Source organism: Crassostrea angulata, chromosome 1, assembly GCF_025612915.1.
Source record: "Crassostrea angulata isolate pt1a10 chromosome 1, ASM2561291v2, whole genome shotgun sequence".
Lineage (NCBI taxonomy): Eukaryota > Metazoa > Mollusca > Bivalvia > Ostreida > Ostreidae > Magallana > Magallana angulata.
In genome coordinates, this window is record NC_069111.1 from 42,720,181 (window position 1) to 42,742,470 (window position 22,290).

Genomic DNA, 22,290 nt, shown 5'->3' on the forward strand with positions numbered 1-22,290 from the left:
CTATATATTCCTTAGAAGAGAAATCTTTCTTCTGACAAAAATAAATGATTTATTCAAATCTTATTTATCATGAAAGTTTAAGTTACAAGCAAACTTATCATACCAGCAGGCTTTTGCAGCAAAATAAAATTCTAAGAATTACAGCTCATATTGCTTTAAATAGAATAAAATTTGTATTTTTTTTTTCCCTTATATTTGATGCGAAAATGATACTTTGAGACAATTATATTTATTTTTAGACCCAAGTCGTACATTTGCGTATTGATTCGTATACAAATGTCGAATTCTGCGACATAAATTGAGGATGTTTACATACTTCTCTACAATATCCGGCTTGGCATGCTGTCGATGCATAATGTATGTTAAGACGATTAATTAGTGTTGTTTGATTAAAAATTGATTTTTGAAGCATATATAACACAACTTTATGCCATTAATATTCATGTAACTTTTTTCAATATTATGAAGGATACATTCAGTCTACTGCAGGATTCCACTAGTTAACTAGTCCCTTCTCATCCTGTCAGTGTAAACATTTGTAACAATGAGTCGGAAAGGCAGAAAATGTACATATATTTACGTATTGATTGTAATTGGTAGTGACCTTGGGATTATATTGCGTGAATACCTTTCAGCTTCGCTGACGTCAAGAGACACTCTTGCTTGCTCATTGTAGCCATTTTGAAGTTCCCTTGGATTCATGAACAATTAATATCCCATTCACAACAATTGCATTTCACGAATTATTCGAAATTGTTCTTGTTTCAAGTTATTAAAATGCAAAGACGTCGGAACCGGGGGGGGGGGGGGGGGGGCAAAGCCTCCCACCTTTTTTTTTTTTGTTAGACATAACTATTGCTTTCTTAATTTTTTTATTTATCATTTTTTTGCTTTTCAAGATTTATGATAAGTCTAACCAACACCACCCCCAACTCCCCAATTTCAGGGGTTTTTTTTACGTCACTGGATTGTTGAAATGTTTATTATAATGAACGTTGCAGGTCAGCCAACAGAACTCAGTCAGTCAATTATTTCTAAAATTCAAAGTCTGGTTATACAAATGGCTTTTAATTCACATTGCCACTTACCAATCAAACTTCCAAACTACTAGGGCAAAATGTCAACAAAGTTGTAATGTAGATTTTTTTTTAAAGTTTTGTAATAAAAGTTTTGAAGCATACATTGTCAAGGTAATGTATTGTTGCATGATATGAGAGTTAATCATCTTGAATCGAACAAGAACATGAGATTTTTTGTTAATAACGCCGTAAAATCATTGTCCATATTGTTAAAGATTTTCGTTTTTTCTCGATATTTTCAAATAAGTGTTTGAAAAAATGATGTAATAATAGTGAAGGAATTAAGGCAATTATATTCATAATTTACAAAGTAGGTGCAGGGGCTGGCCACAGACGTTTGTTAATTTCAAAAATAACTAGATAAAGTTTTGCTTTATAAAATAAGATGAGGAAGAGCGCAGGTCTTTGTAACACTGGTTTTAAATGACAAGACGAAAGATAAATAATGCATGACAGCACTGGTGTTTCTTCTCGGCAAAACAAAAAATTGGGAGCTTTTTATTGTGAGCTTGTAGTTTTAAAAAAAACCCATAAATATCAATGAATAATATCAACTTCAATTGAAGTTTTGAGGAAAGTTATCAATATTGTAAACAACAAAAATAACGGCAACTCTAATATAAAAACACTGAATAAATGACGTGTGTTTTATCATATTAAAAAAAATTCATTTTTTGGATTTGATCTATAATTCCGTGGTTTAAAAACATATTTAGGCTCTCAGTATTATTTGATATGAATTTTTCTCATTATTGTTAAAAAAAATTGTAATAACTGTTCAGACTACATTTTTAAAAAATTATTTATTAAAATATAAAAAATGTGTTAGTATTTTTAAAGCTATATGCAAAATATTGCATAAATAAGGGTATATTTGTATTTGAACACAAAAAAATGAAATGATCTATAATATAAGCTTTGGTGCAGCGATCCATCTTGATAATGACGTACAGTCCGGTTCTTCTTTAAAAAAGGAAAATACAAAAAATCCCGTAATATGTCAATATCACATCACATCAAATTAGCATTTACCACGACTCCCCCAACACAGATTATCATGGTAGCATATTTTACGTCGATGATTACGCCGAGTTTATCTAAATAACATAGTTATCATTAGCGCTACGTGGAGAATTGATTCACTACTTGTTTAGAGCCATTAGGGAATACCCTCGTCCGTCTATCTACGAGCCTCGTGTGCAAGACACCCTACTTACTCTCCTTATGCTGGACATGCAAAAACTAGCACGCCACCTTTGTGCATTCATTCCTTTAATTATAAACTAATTTCCAAGCAAAGCACGTGGGATAGACATATGATTCCCATCAGTTTTATCATTTTTTAAGTTTTAACTGCAGAGAGTGCAATAGCTTTTATTTGTTTTGCCTTGAGATTTGTTGCCAGTCGGTGATTTTAAGTAGATAGCTAAGTTTTATCAGAACATGCTGTAATCGTCTGTTAAGAAAATACATTTATCGTATCCGAACACATTGTGCCCCTCATTAGCCGAGCCAATATTTAAATAGGGCTTGATATAAAGGATTCGGGCCGTCTTCGATTGCTGTTTGATTGTTTTGGAGGAAATCGTTCCCGTTTCTTCTATGATTCTCCCAGATTTATATCGTAAGGACAAGTTGTGGTAAGACCATCTCTCTCTCTCTCTCTCTCTCTCTCTCTCTCTCTCTCTCTCTCTCTCTCTCTCAAATGTTCCTTATTCTCATACACATAATATACGACATGGGAATCATGTGTGAATTTTTTATCTCTTAAATGACAGGTACTTGTACACTGGTTAATATTTTAAAGAAATAATTAACTAGGCTATGTCGTTATTTCATTTTTTTTTCAAATTAGTTTAATTGAAAGTGAAATTTACTTACATAATGCATAATATTAATTTTACAAGATTGGTAATTTTAGTTTTCTTAACATCTAGCACTTTTGACACATTTTTTAATATCTCATGAATTGTTGGCACTACAACATGAAATGATGAATTCAGCTTTAAAATGTACGATATACTTATTTAAAAGTTTTTACGTAACTGAAAATTTCACATGCTTAAAGATTCATCCTAAGTATTATATTTTGTGTTTGTGAGATTTTTAAATCAACTTGGATTCAATAAATTGTATTAATATTCTTCAATTTTTTTTAAATCAGAATTTCATTTTGCTAAAAAAAATATATATCCGCCAACAAACATTGTACAATGCAAGGCGAAATTTTAAACAGGTGTATCTTTTAAAGATTTCATCTTTGTGGATAAAATCAAGATTATAAGCAGGTGACGTCGTCAACATAAATAAATCTTCTGTATCACAAAAGGGCTTATATATACTTCCCGCCTCTGCCTAAGAGATAAGGGATTCCTGCTCTCCTTTGGGGTTTTTCTGATCTCGAAAATGTTTCACGAAATACGATGATATCAGATATATAAATTCACTGAAAGGAATTTAATGTAGTGATAAATGAGTGATAAAATGAAAATGTGCAAAATAATGGGATGCAAAATCAATTTTTGAAAAGTTTTTGCTATACAAAGTTCAACTTTGTTTACATTTAGTGTGCATGGAAGTGGGCAGAGTTTTTGTGGAACACAATTGAACTGATCTAAAGGTTCTTCATCTAGCCGGATTTTAAGTTGACTATATGATAGTCTTTAAATTAGACAGAACACTTAACCAAACTAAAAGAATACACTCAGACACAAGTTCAAATGCACGGGTCCCTTTGTTATTGGTTGTCTAGGGTGTGATGTACATGTATTTTGTAGGTTGTCTGGATAGGTAAAAGAGTTTACTATAGAGGTCAGCAATGTTTGTACAAGAGTCTAGCGAGTGACCGCAGATCGTTGCCAGTGGGTACATTATCGACTCGGCTCCCTGCGTTACAAAAATAAAGATTGTTATGCATCATTAAAATTTCTTTGAAATCAAAAAACATCACACTTGAATCGTTGGAGAGGTATGAACTAAAGCATTAAACATTAAACGAAAAGCTTCATACCTAAAGATTGAAAATTGGATTCATAACATTCTGGTATGAATTTGAATTTTCAAGTGATAATATTAACCTTCAGAATTATAAAATTGTTAGAACTCTTCAATTTCTGATATGTTTCCAAAAGATATAAGCTTAGTTAATCTAATATCTAATGGATATTCTTCTACCAGATAGTTGCGCTAGCTACGATAGTATTTCTTTATTTAAAATAACAAGATCTCTCTCTCTCTCTCTCTCTCTCTCTCTCTCTCTCTCTCTCTCTCTCTCTCTCTCACAGACATACGCATAAGCACATAGTAAAACTAAAATTTAAACAAGAATCGGTGTTGACTGTGTAATAATATACTATTGGAGTTTTGTATATAACACAATAGTTAACGATCCAGAGAGAGCTTAACCACAGAGTTACATGTGATGTGTTTCGTCAGACAGTAGATTACCTTGCACATATTCTCAAATTTTTTCATAAAATTGACTCTTTTATTGTATAGTTATCTTTTAATCTCTTTCTTTCGTTCTCCTATTTCATCTCAATGTCTTCCTTAGCCCCTATCAAATAATGCGGAATCTCTTGTGCTTCCCTCCTTACTAGGTAGGTGATTAAATGTCTTCACTGCGATTTTAATGGTGGGTGATTGTCTAAATATCTTAACTGTGACTTAAATGGCTTTTACAAAATTATACATGTTGTAGTACGAAAAGGTTGTGTAATTTGGATAACGTGTCTTTTCGGACATAGACACTTAAAAATTGATTATTATTGGATTTCTGTCCATATGTCGCGCTGTCGATTGAATAGTCACCATATATCTTAATTTAATTCTGACAAAATGGGAAGTTTTAAAGACGAATGTAATCAAATTTCATCGCAAAATTTGTGACATAGTTTCTCTAATACACGTCCATCTGTTACTGAAGTCATTATTCTGGGAAAGAAACAGAGAGAGACACAGATGCAAACTAGCATCCCTGTGGGATATTGGTTTCCAGAAGGGAGAGTAACAGTTCTGTACGTGCAAAAATAGAGTTTATTTATGTTTATTGCAAATAAAAATGTAAACAAGTGACAGTTCTCAGATTCAGTAATACAGGCTGTGGAAATACCTGTTGCGCATATCTAAACCTCACAAACTGGAACGAGGTGTCTCGCATTTTGACTATGCACAAAACGTCGAAGACTTGCTAGCTCGGGTACTTCGTCCCCGTTAACCGATTCAAACGCTTCCTTAACATGTTCAAGCTAGGGTATAGTTAAAATTAATTCCTCGTCACCTAATTCTTTGTCGACATACAAACTAAGTGAAATAGGGTCTTCCCGAAATAAAATCTTTAAATCTTTTGAACACAACAAGGTCTTTAACATTCCTTTACACTTTGTTTTCATTGCATAACACTGCAGAGATTGATCATTATCTTTTAGATTTACAGAGACGGGTGTAGGTTTACAAGAAAAGGAACGGACACTGTCTACTTATGTTGCTTATGGAAGCGTTTCTGGACGCTGGTGTCTTATGTGTGCACCATTTAGAACAACACATGCAAAATATAGTTCTGTATGAATAATCTGTTTTATGGAAGACGATGGAAATCAAACTAAAGGCAATGGAAAGCACACATGCAACAAGTTTAGAAAAACAGGGCTCATTTACTAATAATGGGATGACGTTTGAATATGCACGCTAGCTGCTTTTTTCATTTAATTTATTAAATTGATGTCCGTTCTTTTTAGAATGTTGAGGTTATGACCAACAGGCCATGTCCCGAAAGATAACCTCGAATCGGATATTTTGGGAGATAAAATCTCAATCGGAAACTCCATATATTGTATGGGCGAATCTTTTGTATAAAAATTGATATTCTATGTGACCAAGGGCCAAAGTCGATTTCATTAGCTTTGTGAACAACTTTCTGTATTCTGTTGGGAATAGATTACCTTCTACAACAACTGTTTTATACGGAGCTTGATTGCAGCAACTTTGGGTGTATACTTACTAGTATCCAGAGCCAAACAATTTAAAATTGATCCTTCTCGAGATTCTTAAATCCCAAATCATCTATTTAATCTAAAAAAGAAGCTGCAATTTTGTTTCTGAAATGTGGAAATTTCTAAATATTGGTAGATATAGGTATGCAAATTCATGTGTAATAAATGTTAGTTGGTGTAAATCCAATTAAAACTTATATACACGTGATACTTTATGTTAACCTTAATGCGATAAGTGACCTTACACCGTCGACGTAATACATGCACTTCTACGTATGTAGATGACTGTCATATTTCTTTTCATTTTCAACCGGAAGCACTTACATTAGTGCACCTTGATCGTCCATTTGCCTGTTAATGTTTTTCCTTTAAAACAAAACGCTTTAATCTCGTTTGACAGCGGTCCAATTAGGTAAGAAAAAAATCGATCATTTCTTTTCATTTTTGGAGATTTATTGGTGTTGCTTACTTCAGCTTTAATACGAAAAACGTAAAAGTATACTTCTAACAATTAGTTCCCCAAAATGGCACATCAGGGTTTCTCAACCGTACATTATTTGTCTACAGACTGCGAAATGTTGCTGTTCTAAAGTCAATAAGATCAAATAAAGGATTCCATTAATAGGGATTTTATGCGTTATTCAAATCTCTGAGGAAGAAAAGTCGGTCCTGCTAAATGACAAGAATTTAGAATTAAACGGTTTTAGATTCAGTGATAACGGTTTTCAAGTGTTCATCAGATTCGGTTAATCGATCTTTCGTGTCTTAATCTTTGTTCTAAATCCAGTCTTAAATTGATCATTCATTCACGAAACGAAATTTAATTTCAGAAATGAAAAACAGTTAAACGATAATGTCTTACGATGTGTTTATCTCGACAGAATTTATCAAATGATGTTTCGATGCCTGGGATTTTGCGAGACTGATTATAATGATGCTCCTTACAGCGTTAGTTCTTTTCTTAAGATTCGACAGCAAAATTACATGTTACATCGAATCTTTGCTTGAACCAAACAGGAAGTTGTAAATTCGAGATTGGACGCTTGGTCCGTGGGTGGGTCATGATACCAAATGTCGATTTTTTTTTTTCAGTGTCTTGTTATGTGAAACTAAATTCGCGCAAAACTTTGTCCAAATTTAATATTTGCATATTTTGGATATAATACTTGCTTTATCAGAAAATTTATCTGTTAATTGCTGTAATCGAAAGCTTGTTTAAACATACTTTTTTCCAGCATTGGTGATTAAAAATGCATGCGTGTAAGCAAGGTGTTGCTTACTTCCGCATTTAGCAAAGAAGTCATGAATAAATTAATTTTAAAATACTGGCGCCCTTTAATTAATGAATTACATTGTTATAGAGTATAGCTCAAACAGACGTAGTTCAATTTTTAATTCCGTGATGACTCAACAAGACTCCTGTGAACAAAACATTCACAAAAAGAGATATATACCTTGTATTCTATACAATCAATGTTTCGGTGATGGTCACGCCGAGTTGATTCTTTATTTTGCAGCTAAATCGTCACGTGCCGTGTACGAGATACCTCGCTCTTGCATTTAAACAGTGCAATGGGCGTGCAGGACCTTCTGTGACAGACATGTTTACATACTTTAGTTTGTGACTTTTGGCAGTTCCTGGCGTTTCTTCACACCCTGGTTGTTTACGTTAAACAGAGATCCCAAGGGAATCCATCATGACACCGGCCTGATTTTGGAGTTCCATATTTAGGAAGAAAAAGGTAAGACATTTCAATATATACATAATAATTCCAAGCTCACTCGCAAACTTGGTCGGAGAGGAACATTGTAATTCTGATTTAGTACTATAAAAGAAAAATAACAGCTAAAAGTTTTCTATGTCACATGTATATATATAGTGTTAAATTAACAGTGATATAAGAATGTATTGAAAACTTTGTTGATGGAAACCACATGGCTGTTTCAATTTCTACCTTAAGCAAATTGCCAAGGGTGTTAAAAACTTACAAGAAATCCCAACATATAAAACCCCTAATGTTCATATATAGGTTAGATAAATACCTGGGTCAAGATGGCAAAAACGAGATAAATTTAGGACAATTAAAACTATGTGGGCGGGTCAATAAAATCAACATAAGGTCACAAATGTGTGCAATACTGGGTCTCAGGTAAAGCCGTCAGGCGAAGACTGCTTATATCATTGTGGAACATTGATTACGCAATAAAGAAACAATGCTTCGGTGATTATTTGAGAACAGAAATATGATATTCAGGATTTTGGTTGTAAGTGTGTCATTAATAAGGCATTATGTTTTTGATAGATGAGTAATTTTAGCGAACAAAACGTTTTGTCCAATTTTTTCAGGGGTGGGTGGAGCTTATCTGTGCTTATAATCCTAATCGCCGCGCGTTTAGACATTAAATCTTCTTTACAATTAGCTTAAGTGCCCACTGCTGTTGTTTACGCTATCTTTTGCAGTCCAATAGTTAATTAATTCTTTCAACACGAAGTGACTTATTTTCACAAGAGATTAACCCATGTACTTGTTATAAAGTCGGAGTATTTTCATGTCTTGGGTGTGTAATAGCTTATATATGATTACCAGCTAGACATGTTTTTACCCGACAAGTTCTATTTTTCATATTTTACTCACATTTTTAGTGAAATTTATTTTTTAAAATTAGGTTCCATTTGTTTGATTGTTTATTTTAGCCCATCGAATATTTTTACAAGAAAATAATATTTAAAGTCCATATTTTGAAAACTGAATTATCATTGTATTATACAAGACTTAGTACATTTCTTAATCAGCATAATCTTATCTGATATAATCAGCTAATGATTAATTAAAAATTTAAACTGCTAATCTGTCTATGAAACAGTTAAATTATATTTTTTTAATGTTTCTTTAAATAGGGATGTACATATGTAATATGTGTAATGATAACTATCTATAATAATTTATTTATGATTTTCTACAAAAAAGTAATTTTATGATAAGTAATATTCTTTTCGCATTACACACAAACAACAGATTAATATACGGTTTTTATAAACAACATTATTGCGCCGATAACCAAATTGAATTAAAAAATGATCACAACTAGCAACAAGTAATTTTAGAAGAGAGTAATGGTTTTTATGATTCATTAGAAGATAACAAACACTGAACATCGAATCGCGCGTTAAAAAACCGCCAAGAGAAAAATAAATCATTTTCTTGAAACGAACTGTCTTTAAATAGTCCAATTTTAACGAAATTGTTGGAATTCAAAAGATAAACATTATTGTTTGAGTTCACTTAATGGGTCAATATTCTTCTTTTATGATTAATTTGGAACTAAATTTCTGTTTTATCGTTTTGTTGACGGTTTAGTAATGAAGTGCCCAAACTGCCAATATTTCCATTACGAGAGCCGTAAATCTTAATCATAACCTCACATTACCACAAATTAATACAAATAAATGGGATTGATGTTGGAATCAAAAATAGCAATCGGACCGTTTGGGTTGTATTTAAATTGGAAATAAAATAAATCTACGCAGAGATTGCAATTGATTTCATCTTTCGAAATGTTACAGTAAAACGTACATATACTTTTGTTAGACCATTTTAGGCATTTGATGTTGGCCTTAAGCTTGACAAATGAAGGTTACTGATAAAATAGCTTGTAGTTTATTCAATAAATTTCGATCAGTGTATGTCAATTCAGCAAATAAAAACTTCGATCTGATAAGAAGATACAAAGACAAATATTTAGAATGCATTCACCAATCAATACTTCCGTTGTAATTTGATAAAAAGTGTCATTGTAAACTACCAAAAACTATACCGCTGGACATGTTAGAGAATTGATCAATCAGTAATTGATTGATTTTGTTTTCCTTTGAGTGAGGTGCATTAGGAACAGAGTAAGCGCGTTACGCAGGCTGTCCACCATAAAGCAGGACAAGATCATTATCATCCCCTGATTGTGCCGGAACTTTTTTTCCAATTTTGATATTGTTCACTCTCCGTTTTAAGTGACTAAAAAGCGTCCCTTCAATTAACCACTGCTGTGTGTCGCGTGTCCTGTGTCTGCCTAAAATTATTTCCACCAGCGGACCACATCTCGTGTCTCGCACAGTTTACTTACCGTAAGGCGCCTCCAGTTTTTGAACATCCAAAAGAAAAACGGTAATGTCTTTGCTTCCTTACAGGAAGATCACTTCTTGCGTGATGGTTAATGAGTTAATTGCTATGACGTAATTAGAGTGCAACATGTTCTTTGAAATTGATTGCATATACATTTGGCAATTTCATAGATACATAGCCTGTTGATAGAACCATCCTGCTGAAGTATTTTGCTTGCTATCGGTATTTAGTTTTCTTTAGTTTGAGCTGTTGGAACCTTTTCGGTGAAACTGTTGGAATATTTAGGGGGTTTTGTATTCTATTGAGGGTTTTTACATATCGGAATTTTGAGGTTGGTTACATAACATTTTCGACTTAAGCACATTTTATTCTCTCATTTACAATTCAAATATAAAATACAAGTCAAACGAGCATGTGTGAAATTTGATATTTCTTTGATTGTGTTGCTATACAAAACCAAGAAAAAGGATTTGACAGTCTTATATTTCGTTTTCAGTCAACGGCATATACCGATATTAGAGAAGGTGTCAGTAATTTAAATGCTAAATTTCAACATCACTTTAAAGATTTTTCAATTCATAATATGATACGTTATACATTGTGCATGTATGATAAAGGGATACGCAGTGCTGTTCGATTAACATAACTTTGATTAAGTAGGACTAAATTGTTGATCTAAATAAGTATGGCATCGATTTAATCATAATTAAATTAATCAAAATGATCTTTTTTTTTTCTTTTTAAGGATGAACACTACAGAATACCAGGATTTTACCACTGTTGCTCCCAATGAAACATGCCACGTATGGTTAAAAGATGCTCTTGGAAGTTTCGATAATGTAACGATAGAGGAAGTCAACGCACAACTAGTGCGACGAAACTACGGGGGCATCGGTCTCCTGTGTACACTCAGTTTTATAGGACTGATTGGAAACACGCACGTTTTATGGGTCTACCTGCGCCAGTTCGGGAAATCCAACTACCGGGTGTACGTGATATGGCTGGCAATGCTGGACGTTTTCCAGTGCGCTGTTGTAGCTCCTATGGTGGTCTCCTACTTGTTTTTCCCTGTAACTTTTCCATCTGAAATTTATTGCAAAATATTTCGTTTCACTAATTACTTTGCTGCAATAGCTTCGACTTCCTCCTTGATCTCCATTGCTGTGGACAGGTACAAAGCAATATGCAGCCCTATGAAGAACCAACTAACAAACACACAGGCAAAACTTCTATGTTTCATGAACATTGTGGTGGCTTTCGTGTTGTCTTGGCCAGCGCCTTTCCTCTACGGAATGAGAGAAATCCAAACCGGTATCCCGGGGTTGCATGGTGTCCGCTGTTTTACGGAAGAAAGATTCGAGAAAACGAAATATCAGATATATTATAATGCGTTACTGGGGCTTTACTTCTTGGCTGTCTCGACTACAATGGTATTTGTGTATATCAAAATCGGACGACATATTCATACCCACTTTGAATTTCAAGCAACTATTCGGCGCCAATCTGCGCGGACTTTGGACGAGGTAAAAAACACTTCCGGTTCTGGTGCACGGAGGTCGACCATCACCCTGTGTCTGGTAACTGTCGCTTACATCCTCAGTGCTTTGCCGCATCATCTGTTGGCGGTGATGATCTTCGTCATAAAGGGGTTTGACTGTAGCCTCTCTCTGACAGAGTCGCAGGTATACTACACGTTCATCTGGTCGTATTTCGTGAACTCCATGGTTAATCCATTCATTTATGGAATCAGAGACAAAAAGTTCCGTTCAGCAGTTAGGCACATATACCGACGATAAGGTGTTTTTTTATAACGGTGTGTATATAGTATTGTGTTTAAATTTTATTTTGAATCCAAACAGCAGTAAGATGTAAATATTCTCGTTCTGTGCTATGTGTATTCTTTCTAATACTGACTAAGTCAGTAAGCTGTGGGTTCTTTATCAATTATCCTACTATCTGTAGTGTCCGATTGTTTACAGCCCACAATAATTGTCTATGTTGGCTTTTATTTTGTTGTATTTTACACCGGTTATGAAATCCTTGTCCAGTTACAAAATGTATTATGATCAGTGATAATGTACATTTTTTTTTTTTAATTTGATTCCACCGTGTGAGTTTTACAAGCATATCAGATGGTATATAGACGATGTACTGGTTAAATGCAGTTCTTCTTTTTAGTCATTTTAGTGCCATGTATTCAGGTTTTGGGGAAAACAATAATCAATTGTAATTCATAAATCAAAAGGTTAATAAATGTTAGATCAGATAACATGTGTTAAGTGAAAACGTACAGATCAAAATAGATCGTTTGCAATATTGCACTTTTTTCTGTATGTTTTATTGCTTTGCTAAAAACTCCGGCAGTTTTGATTAACAATGGTTTTCATTTAAGATGTAAAATGCAATTGTTCAGAAAACTTCCTCACATGTTGTCTATGAGTGCTACAGAACTAGATGTATAATCATTCTCAAAGAGAATGATGAGGTGATGTACGATATGAACTTATAAATTATGACACGGGTACATTGTTAAGTTCCAATGTATAAGGTTTATGTTGTTACATTAATCTTGTGTGACTTACAGTTTGAAAAACTTATTCCAATAATAGGTCATATTTATAAAATCTTAAAGAAATGTTTATGAACTGTTTTTTTTTTTTTGAGAATTTGTTTTAAAGTGTGACTGGTTTCAAAGTATTCCTTGAACACGTAGCAATACATTATTTTTTTTATTTGTTGATCTTGATATTTTATTTTACATGCATGTATGCAGATTAAAGCAATAATAAAACAAAGAACAAAGAGATTTGATTCCTCTGACACTGTCCCATATCTAGGTGAGACTGTGTCCTATCTATTGCCAGAAGGTTGTGGAGTTCCAAATACTCGCGGTACGGACCACTTTGTCTTCAGAACCGTTGGTGTCGTTTTCGTATAGCGCGTAAATCTGAGCGATTGCATTGTAATGCAAACTGCATGTATTTTAAAAGACTCGAAACTGCGTTGAAGATGAATAAATGTACTCTGATTCTATAACCTGCACAGTATGAAAGTACATTCAAGGGTATCGTATAGCCATTTACAAACAAATTCAAGCCAATCATTTGGTGATAGTTGTTGACATATTTGTTTGGTTTTTACTTGCTATTCAAACAAATGTAATCCTTTTTTTATAGCGTTTTAGGTGGCAGGAACCGCCATTATTTCTATATTCCTGGTTCGGATACATCTGATGTTTGATTCAATTAACAGATTGTGTAAAATGACAGTCCTGCATCAAAAAACAGTACGCGGCTTTTGGAGGTGTATTGAATTCAGAGGTTACCGTATCAAATGACAAGTAAATCTAGAAAGCCGCCACAGAGAGCTTTGGTCCAACAACCATTGGTAGCAGAGATACAATCAAATATCTATCAGATGACTTTCGATCGGGGTTTTTTTCAGCCTAATTACAAATTGGATTCTCATAATTCATATTTTATAGTGAAGTATTGTTGTCGTATATCAATATTGTAATGATTTTTTTAACAGTTAGAATAAACTAACTGTATTATTCATCATATAACGCAAATCAATGTATTCAATAGCAGCACGCACACTTTATATGTTAAAGGGGCATGGTCACGATTTTGGTCAAATTTTATTTTTCTGTTTTTATTATTTGCAATGCTTTAGGAATGTTTTTCTAATGATCAAATAAAGTTTTGGTGCCAGTCGTTGAGTTTTAAAAGCAAGATACAGGGCTCACAATTCTTCGTCATGTAAACAAGGCTTGTGCCCTGTTTTTGTGTACATAGGTTGAATATACCCGTAAAAATCTTTTTCAAGTTAGTTTGTCTACTTTATTATTCGTTTTAAGCATAAATAAACAGTTCCTAACGATTAATACATTCATTTTGGGTCTAAAATTTGAATTCTCACTTCAACATTCAAAATGTAAACAAACGTTTTGTTTACATAGTGAAAAATTGTAAGCTCTGTAACTCGCTTATATCTCATTAAATGACACTCAAATTTTAGTTGCCTATTAAAAATGCCTTACTGAAGCATTGTAAACATTAAATTCGAAAAAAATTATTTTTGACCAAAATCCTGACCATGCCCCTTTATTACATGTAGTAAAGACAGAATATAGTTACTGTGTTCATTCCGAGCACAAATATAATATTCTTCCGGAATGTTTTAGAACCATTTTAACAAGAGCTTGGACTTTGGGTAGTTGAGTCAAACGGCAATGTGACGTAGGCCTGTCTATTTCACCGTAGGCCACTCAGCCATGGCTCTTTGAAATCAACAGGATTTGTCTGGCTTTTGAGCGAAGACAACGCAATCGGTGCATATTTCGCTTGAAACCAGCGTCATTGCGTGGACCCTGAGGTCCACGCAGAAAATATATAAGCGAGGTTAAACCGGATGCTATGGGGAAAATTCAGCCTGCGCATGAGCTAGTCTGGTTCCTGTGCGTAATGGGTAGCTCAGGGAACCAGGCTAGCACACGTTATCTGAATCGGGATCGGGATTCCGTGTCATAAGTTCAATGTAAAGTTGTCGGTAAACAGTACAGAAACAAAGTATTCCTTTTAAATGATTGGCATGTGATATGAATTATCAGTGTTATGAAATAAGTTAATGATATGCCGAAACTACAACATGCATCAAATAGCATAATTTGCAATGTTTTGTTGTTTTCCGAATACACATGTAACTTAACTTCCCGATTAAATTTTTTAAGCATTTAAGTATGATTGAATAAATATGTCACTGTAAAAAAGTTAAAATCTCAAGAAAAAAACATCAAATTATCAATATGAAATTTTTAATTTACACAAAGCTGTCACTGCATAGCGAATCGTAATGTGTGCGCAAATAGTAGAATTCACCAAGTGCCTGATACTATACATGCATCCTTCATTCATAGATAGATCATAATTATTTTAGAAGCATGCATCCTTTATATTCTGAGATGAAAAGTCAGGGCTATACATACATGTATACTCAATACAACGTACAAATTTAGTGGTTAAAAGCAGAGGGCTAGAGTCGGTGGAATCTCTAATAATCTTAAGGCTTTCACGTTTTCGTTGAAAACACATGCAAATGGTCCACGTATTGTAGTCCTTTTTTAAAGGACAGCAATTTTTTTAACTTGTTTTGACGCAAGAAATAGATCGTTACATCCTGATGAAAGTCCAAGGTCTTGTTAAAATGGTTCTATATATATAATATTCAATCCATTACGTTTTTGTTAACGAAAAAACACAGAACTCAGAGTCAATGAAGTTAAAAATAAAGAACTATATATATATGATATGAGTTGAATTTGGCCCCCATTATTCGTCATTTTTTTAAAGTGTTTCGGAACAATAAAATGTTATGTTATATTTTAGAAGAGTTGATATAAAATATATTTCTCACCTATTTATTTGATTTATCTGCACTCACTTGCAGTACATGACGTCAGAAGTGATGCTATTTCTATAACTCAATCAAAATCAGTCGAAAATTGACTTCTTTTTTTTTATCTTTTTACGAATTGGAAATATGGAGCACATGCTTGAATAAGGAAAAAATTTTTGTCAGTTATTTGTCTTGGCTAGTTACATTAAGCATGCGCTCTGTTTTCTGAAAGAAAAACTGCTTGAAAACAAGCTGTTTTATGCTTAAAATGCAAAAACGGCGGTCAAAGGTTGTCTTTATGATATCATGTTTCTAAATTGTTGGCACTTTAATCAAAATGAACATAATGTAAATACATCACATATATATACAAAGAAAACAAAGAATTACAGTAAAATGGTGATGTTCATTTCAGGGGGCCATTTTAGGCCCATATGATATATACATGTAGTCCTTTCATTATTTCATTGATTTCAATTAAATTTATAACATGCTAGCTGCAGGTCTGTAGCTCCCGGTCTGGAAAAAATTCGGATGGACGACCTGGGAGCTATATATAGTGCCTCTCATAATAAAAATCTGAAATTTACAGCGCACAAAAATTTGCGCTAGTTTTGGACTGATAAACCTTATTTTCACACAAATTCTGTGGAAAAAATTAGTATCATTAAATTCTTGATTCAATTTACTACTGATATCAGTACTTTACTTGCCTCAAACTTTCTCTGAAACACGCTAACCGACTTCGGAAATTGAAGTATGCTAAATTTATGGGGCGCCGTTTTAATATTTTTGAGGTATTTTCTGATATCAGAAAATGATTTTTTGATATCAAGAATTCGAATTTCTAATATCAGAAAATTATTTTTTGATATGAAGAATTCGAATTCTTGTTATCAGAAAATACGATCCATTTTTTGATGTCAAAAAATCATTTTCTGATATCAGAAAATCGATTTTATGATATCAGAAAATGATTTTTTGATATCAAAAATTCAAACTGATTTTTTGATATCAAGACTTATATTTTCTGATATCAAAAATTCAAATAAAATGGCGAGTAAATTTCACGTGAATACTCCCTTGACCCAGAATTAAATTGCTGAACTACAGAGCCCGATTTGCATTTTAATATTTGTTGTTTTTTATTTGAATATTTATTTAATGTAAAAAATTATTAAGTGTTTTTGATAATTTTGGTCTTATGTTGGAAAGCGTTAACTGTACGCCAGTATAATTCCTTTTTATTATGCGACGCCACCATGTTTTAAGGAATTCCATTCAATATTCACAGGGAATCGCAAAGAAAGCAGTGCTAATCATTGTATATGTGTATACCCTTGCCAAAATGAAATCGGGCTTAGAATTAGGCATACATTATTATTCTTAACATGCATCTACAGGTTTGAAAAACAATTTTTTACAAATTACGAAAGTTGCATCACAGGGAACATTCATTAAGTTGATAGTAATTTTATGTGGGTCTTATTTTCTGATATCAGAAAATACAAATGATTTTTTGATATCAAAAAATTATTTTCTGATATCGAGAATTCGATTTTTGATATCAAAAAATGATTTTTGATATCAAGATTTCGATTTTTGATATCAACTTTAATTCTTGTTATCAAAAAATCTATTTTGTGATATCAGATATTCATTTTGATATCGAGAATTCGAATTTGTGATATCAAAAAATGATTTCCTGATATCAAAAAAAGTGTTCATATCTGTGGTAAAATGTCTGAGGAATTTTTTTGGAATCGAGTATTTGTATAGAATGTGTTCGGAAATAAGATTAATCAGTCCAAAGCTAGCGCAGTTTTTTGTGCGCCGTAAATTGCAGTTTTTTTACTATGGGGGGGGGGGGATACATTCTTTGTTTGTTGTATTACATTTCTAAAGGCTAAGCAGTGGTACATGTTATTCTACTTTCACTTTGTGGTTGCAATGCACTTCAGTTGTAAATGAGCAGGTGACCTGGGGTCCTAGTTGAGCGTACGTTTTATCCTTCTGCCACTGTAGCTCCCAGATCGTCCATCCGAATTTTTTCAGACCGGGTGTTACAGATCTTCAATTAATAACATGCAAGAAATGACCAGGCACCACCTATAAATCACCCCTCACTTGGCCAGTCAGTCAGTCCGCCTCGTTTACCTGGCAGCTTATTATTTCACGGACAACACACCTGTTCTTTTGAGGTATTTTTATGTTTTGCAATTTACGAGCGTCCCATGTGGAGACAGTTCGTTTTCAAGGCAAGAAACTCAATATTGTGTTTACATTCTTCATCTGTGAATTCATCATAAATTATACATGTCTGTATGCGCTATGGTTTTATCATGTAAAAACTTTGGAAAAGAATTGAAACCTTGATCCAACTTTCTATTTTGTTGACGTGGAGTGTCTTTTAGCAGTAATTTTACCTACACATGTCTTCACAAAAAGATCTTTGAAATGAACAAAGAAATAATTTTATGTAAGTTTTTTTTCGTCGAAAAAGGGAAGCCCGTCTTTCTGAATACTGAACTTTTGTATGTCTGACTCAACAGTGCCATCCAAGGACGACCGCACTGTTTATTCGTTGTGTTTATACATTCTATAACCCCCTCGCGCTAACACCCCCCCCCCAAAGAAAGTTAATAATATATCATTTGTAGAACTTGTTTAACAATTGTTTTTAAATAATTTAGTAAAGTTTTAAGGTTTGGTTTCATTGCGGACTTCATTTTCATCCGAATACCTGTTTTATAGTTATTTGCATAATGATATATTGTATACAGGGTTATTTTCGCCCGTGTAATTTTCGCCCTTTTATACATACAAAGAGTTTCGCCCCGTCTTGAATTCGCCCAGATACAGTTGTGATATTTTGAGACATTGGAAGTCGCCCAGTCTTAAATCCGCCCGCTGATAACGTGGGCGAAAGGGGCGAAGCTTGGGAGTATTTCCCTGTCATAAATTAATTCTTTTAAAGGTCTACAGTGCCTTTTATGCTTACATAAGGACATCACACAGAACACTGTTTAGCTTAATAGTTTTCTAGATTATTTGAGTACGTGCTTTATTTATATTCTAGATCTCTTTCTGCTCAATGATCAAATTGATTATAAGAATTTATTCCATTTTTTTTTTTGGTAAAAAGATTTTCGTTTCTAATCTATATACAGCTATTGCAAATATACAAGTATTGAATCGGTAGAAAAGGTTTCATCTGTCCCACACCTTATATATACTGAAGAGTAGTTAATTCTGCGGTTCAACGAGACGGGCTTCTCGCGATTTTACGCGGATATTATTTCCTCGCGTTTAATAAGAAATCTAGTAGTTTTGAATGACTGGGAAGAATGTTTAAAATCAACGGTCGTGACGTACATGCATGTACTATGGGCCAATTACCGAAGAATTATAATTACTTGGTCAGACGAAACATGAGCTACAAAGAAGATGATAGCTGATTGGCATAGAATGCATGTTTTGTCTTACAATTGGTTTGATCTTGCTTCGTCAAATTGAATAAACATCGATATGAATATGCTATTAAAAAAATATAGTCACTATTGTAAATGACGAATAAGTATGTCTTCGTTTTTGCACCTTCACATTGTGAATTTTTTTGTTTGAGAACATTCATGTTTTTAAAAGTTCGTAAACATATGATCAAAACATACAGACCTTAATATTCATCATTATTCTTAAATTATAATTATTATTAACCATTAATGAGATCCATTAAATTGAAAAGAAGCATGATTTGCACGTTGGAAGTATTAAGAGCCCTGGATAGGCTTTCTGGGGCTGTCCTGGAGACAAGAGTGTCTCTTTGGGAATAAATTAATCATTGTTGAAAGATTATTTTGGTTATTCACAAAGATATAAAAAGAAGCCATACTGATTTTCATGTTCAGAAGTAAAATTTTTAAAATGTGAAACATATCGATCTGAAGGACTAGAACTCGATTGGAAGTCACACTTAAATGAAACAATTATGGTAATGTTGAGTTTATTGTGCGTCGGACAACTTCAGACTTTCGAGTTTCGATCAAGTGTATGCCCGCTATTGTCCAAATATAAATAAAACTTGTTGAAAATGATTCTCCTAGCTTAATTATTCCTGAAAGAAACTTTGTGTGATTGTACGAACATAGGAAATAAAACAAATCATGAAGTAAGATAGTTTACCATGGACCGAACATTGTCGATTTTCTATACAGTAGAGGGTTATTAGGCGAAAATTCATACTAGTATTTTAATGCAGAATAATCTCACATCCAATTAAAGATTGAAGAATATTCAATCGAAATGTATTCCAATATATTAAGTTCTTTTATTACAATCAGCAATTCAGTCATTTTCCCGGGTTTATTGATCATCGAGTGCCTCTCTGTCGTGCCAGGGCCTACAGAAACATATAGAACTTTTAAGACCAGATATTACAAATGGCCCGCGATGTGAGTTAAAAATAGTGATGTATTAAAAATACATATAAGAGAAACCCTTGCATTAAAAGTGTTCGTTGCATGGTGAATTTGTCAAACCCAAGTCGAATTAAATATTTTTAGCAAAACGACTTTGAAATTAATTGATTTAATTTTCGAGACTATAGATTTGTTTTTAAACATATTTACTTTGGCTAACTGTATTTAGCGCGTCGGCGAGCCCGCACGTCCATTTCATCTCTTTTATTCCAAGGAAAATCTTCCCGTAGAGAAACATTCAAATGACGTCGATTTTACTTTCCCTGTATCTGCGAAAGACGATCTGAAGTCACGAAAGATTTGGAGGGGGTTTTTTTTAAAGAAAGAAAACTTGCCAATTTTGCAATATCATATAATCATTTAACCCACTTTAAAATAATGGCGAATCTGACTTTTAAAGTGTATGTCGTTTTTGTAGGAAAACTCCCAGAGACGTGGATCCGTCATCAGCGGTCATTGTGTGTCCACCTCTTTTAATTGTTCTTTTGCTAAAATATAAAAAAGGTTCAAGATGTGGGAACGAGGCCATGATACTCACTTGATACTTTTGACCAAAATAAGATAATTTTGATTGCAAAACTTGAGCTTATTTGTCTTCGACAGAAAATGTTTAATGAGTATAATCATGATTATAAAGATGAATATTTCACAATTCAACATTGAACGAATGTGGAAATACATGTTTTGTCACAATTTTTCAAATTGGTTGCTAAACTTTTGGTTGTATCGAGCTCGAGTTAAAGAGTTTATGATTCAACAACGGGCATCCTACGGAAACGAGTGGAGGAAATCTGTATGAGGCTGATAGTCAGGATTTCAAGAGTTTCGGTTTTTATGATTTGATTTATCAATGAATGCAGTCATGTTTATGCCAAGAGGTAAAAAACGCATTTTGTTGAAACTCGTTACATAATTTTATTCCCTGCTTGTTTCAGACCTTTTTGCTGCAGCTTTAAATTTAGTTTTTATTATTCAAAAAGTGTTAAATCATCTAAGCTGAAATTTTAAGCGATCTTTCCAGTTTACTTTTTGTATGGTGTCAATTTAAATGTCAGTCAGTTCTTAAATAAAGGTCTGAATATCTTTGTATTCTGACAAAACGTATACTACAGTGTAGATTAAAAAGCACGTTTATATTCATTCCAAGAGACGAAAACTAAAAAAAAATATTGCAACATTAAATTGTGTTTCTTTAACCAATAAAATGCTTTCTTTGGTGATTCATTCGGGATATGAAGGTAGCGACATTGCAGGTTATGTAAATTTTTCATGTGATGATCGCTGCCTTCATAACCCGCATGAATCATCAAAGAAAGCATTTTATTGTTTATATTAACATCTTTCTTTAACTAATTAATAAAATGACCAGGAAAAGTTAGTAAAATTCACTAAATTACTGTTTTAAAATTAGCTAAAACAGCCAAATCGTCTCCTGTGAGACTTTGAGTCTGACATCGTCATGATTATATCGTGCAGTCCGGGATTTACTAAGGTCGCTGCAGGTTCAGACCAATCGATTAACAGGGCGTGTCCATTTCAGTCCTGTCACTTTCAGCCGCTGTAGATTTCGATGAATTAACTATAAGTTTCCGTAAGAAATAGAGGAAATTATGCTTGGTAGATGTAAATATTAATGTTTAAAAAAATTTAGATGAAGAAGAAGAGCAATTATTTTGTTGAGAATCCGTTGTGATTGTGTTGTAAGGAAATGATATACTAAGTAAAAGCTAGTAACGAGCCATATTTGCCTATAGTAGAACATGCACAATTAATTCGGTGATTTCCATCCGTACTAGAAGAGTGCTAACACGTGAGTGAGAATGGCGACCCAAATTTATCTATCGGTTTGTGTATGTATGCCTGGAAAACACGTTAAAAACACGGAAAAAAACTTCTGGAAGGGATTACGTGATCTGGTCTCCATCAGCAATTAAAACTTGAAGAACAGACTTTACTCATCGGTTGATATGTATAAACATAAATACGGTCGATTACATTTACAGTTTAATTTTCCTTTCTGTTCAATGTTTCGACAAAATAAAAGAAGAGAGCGCTCTTCTGACTGAATTCAACATATGTCTGGCCGATTTTTTTTTCAACTCAATATTTTTTTACGCTCGCATACTTTTAAAAAAGAGCATTGAGGAGACAAGTGCATGCAATTTCTCTAAAATGCTTTTTTATGCAGGAGATCAATTTGGGTGGCAAAATTACCAATTAGACAGCA

General features: G+C 33.4%; 1 protein-coding gene across 5 annotated transcripts; it reads left to right on the plus strand.

Annotated features, from left to right (window-relative positions):
- The first annotated feature begins 2,536 nt into the window (after positions 1-2,536).
- Positions 2,537-12,994, plus strand: LOC128158699 (substance-K receptor-like). 5 transcript variants are annotated; one of them, XM_052821642.1, is made up of 3 exons: positions 2,537-2,719; positions 7,588-7,812; positions 10,934-12,994. In XM_052821642.1, exon 3 carries the CDS (start codon positions 10,935-10,937, stop codon positions 11,982-11,984), a length of 1,050 nt encoding a protein of 349 aa, XP_052677602.1. In that variant the 5' UTR covers positions 2,537-2,719; positions 7,588-7,812; position 10,934; the 3' UTR covers positions 11,985-12,994. The 5 variants fall into 5 exon arrangements, with proteins under 5 accessions (XP_052677602.1, XP_052677610.1, XP_052677630.1 ...); XM_052821650.1 differs by lacking the exon at positions 2,537-2,719 and adding an exon at positions 6,349-6,482; XM_052821670.1 differs by lacking the exons at positions 2,537-2,719; positions 7,588-7,812 and adding an exon at positions 7,906-8,100.
- The last annotated feature ends 9,296 nt before the right edge of the window (positions 12,995-22,290 follow it).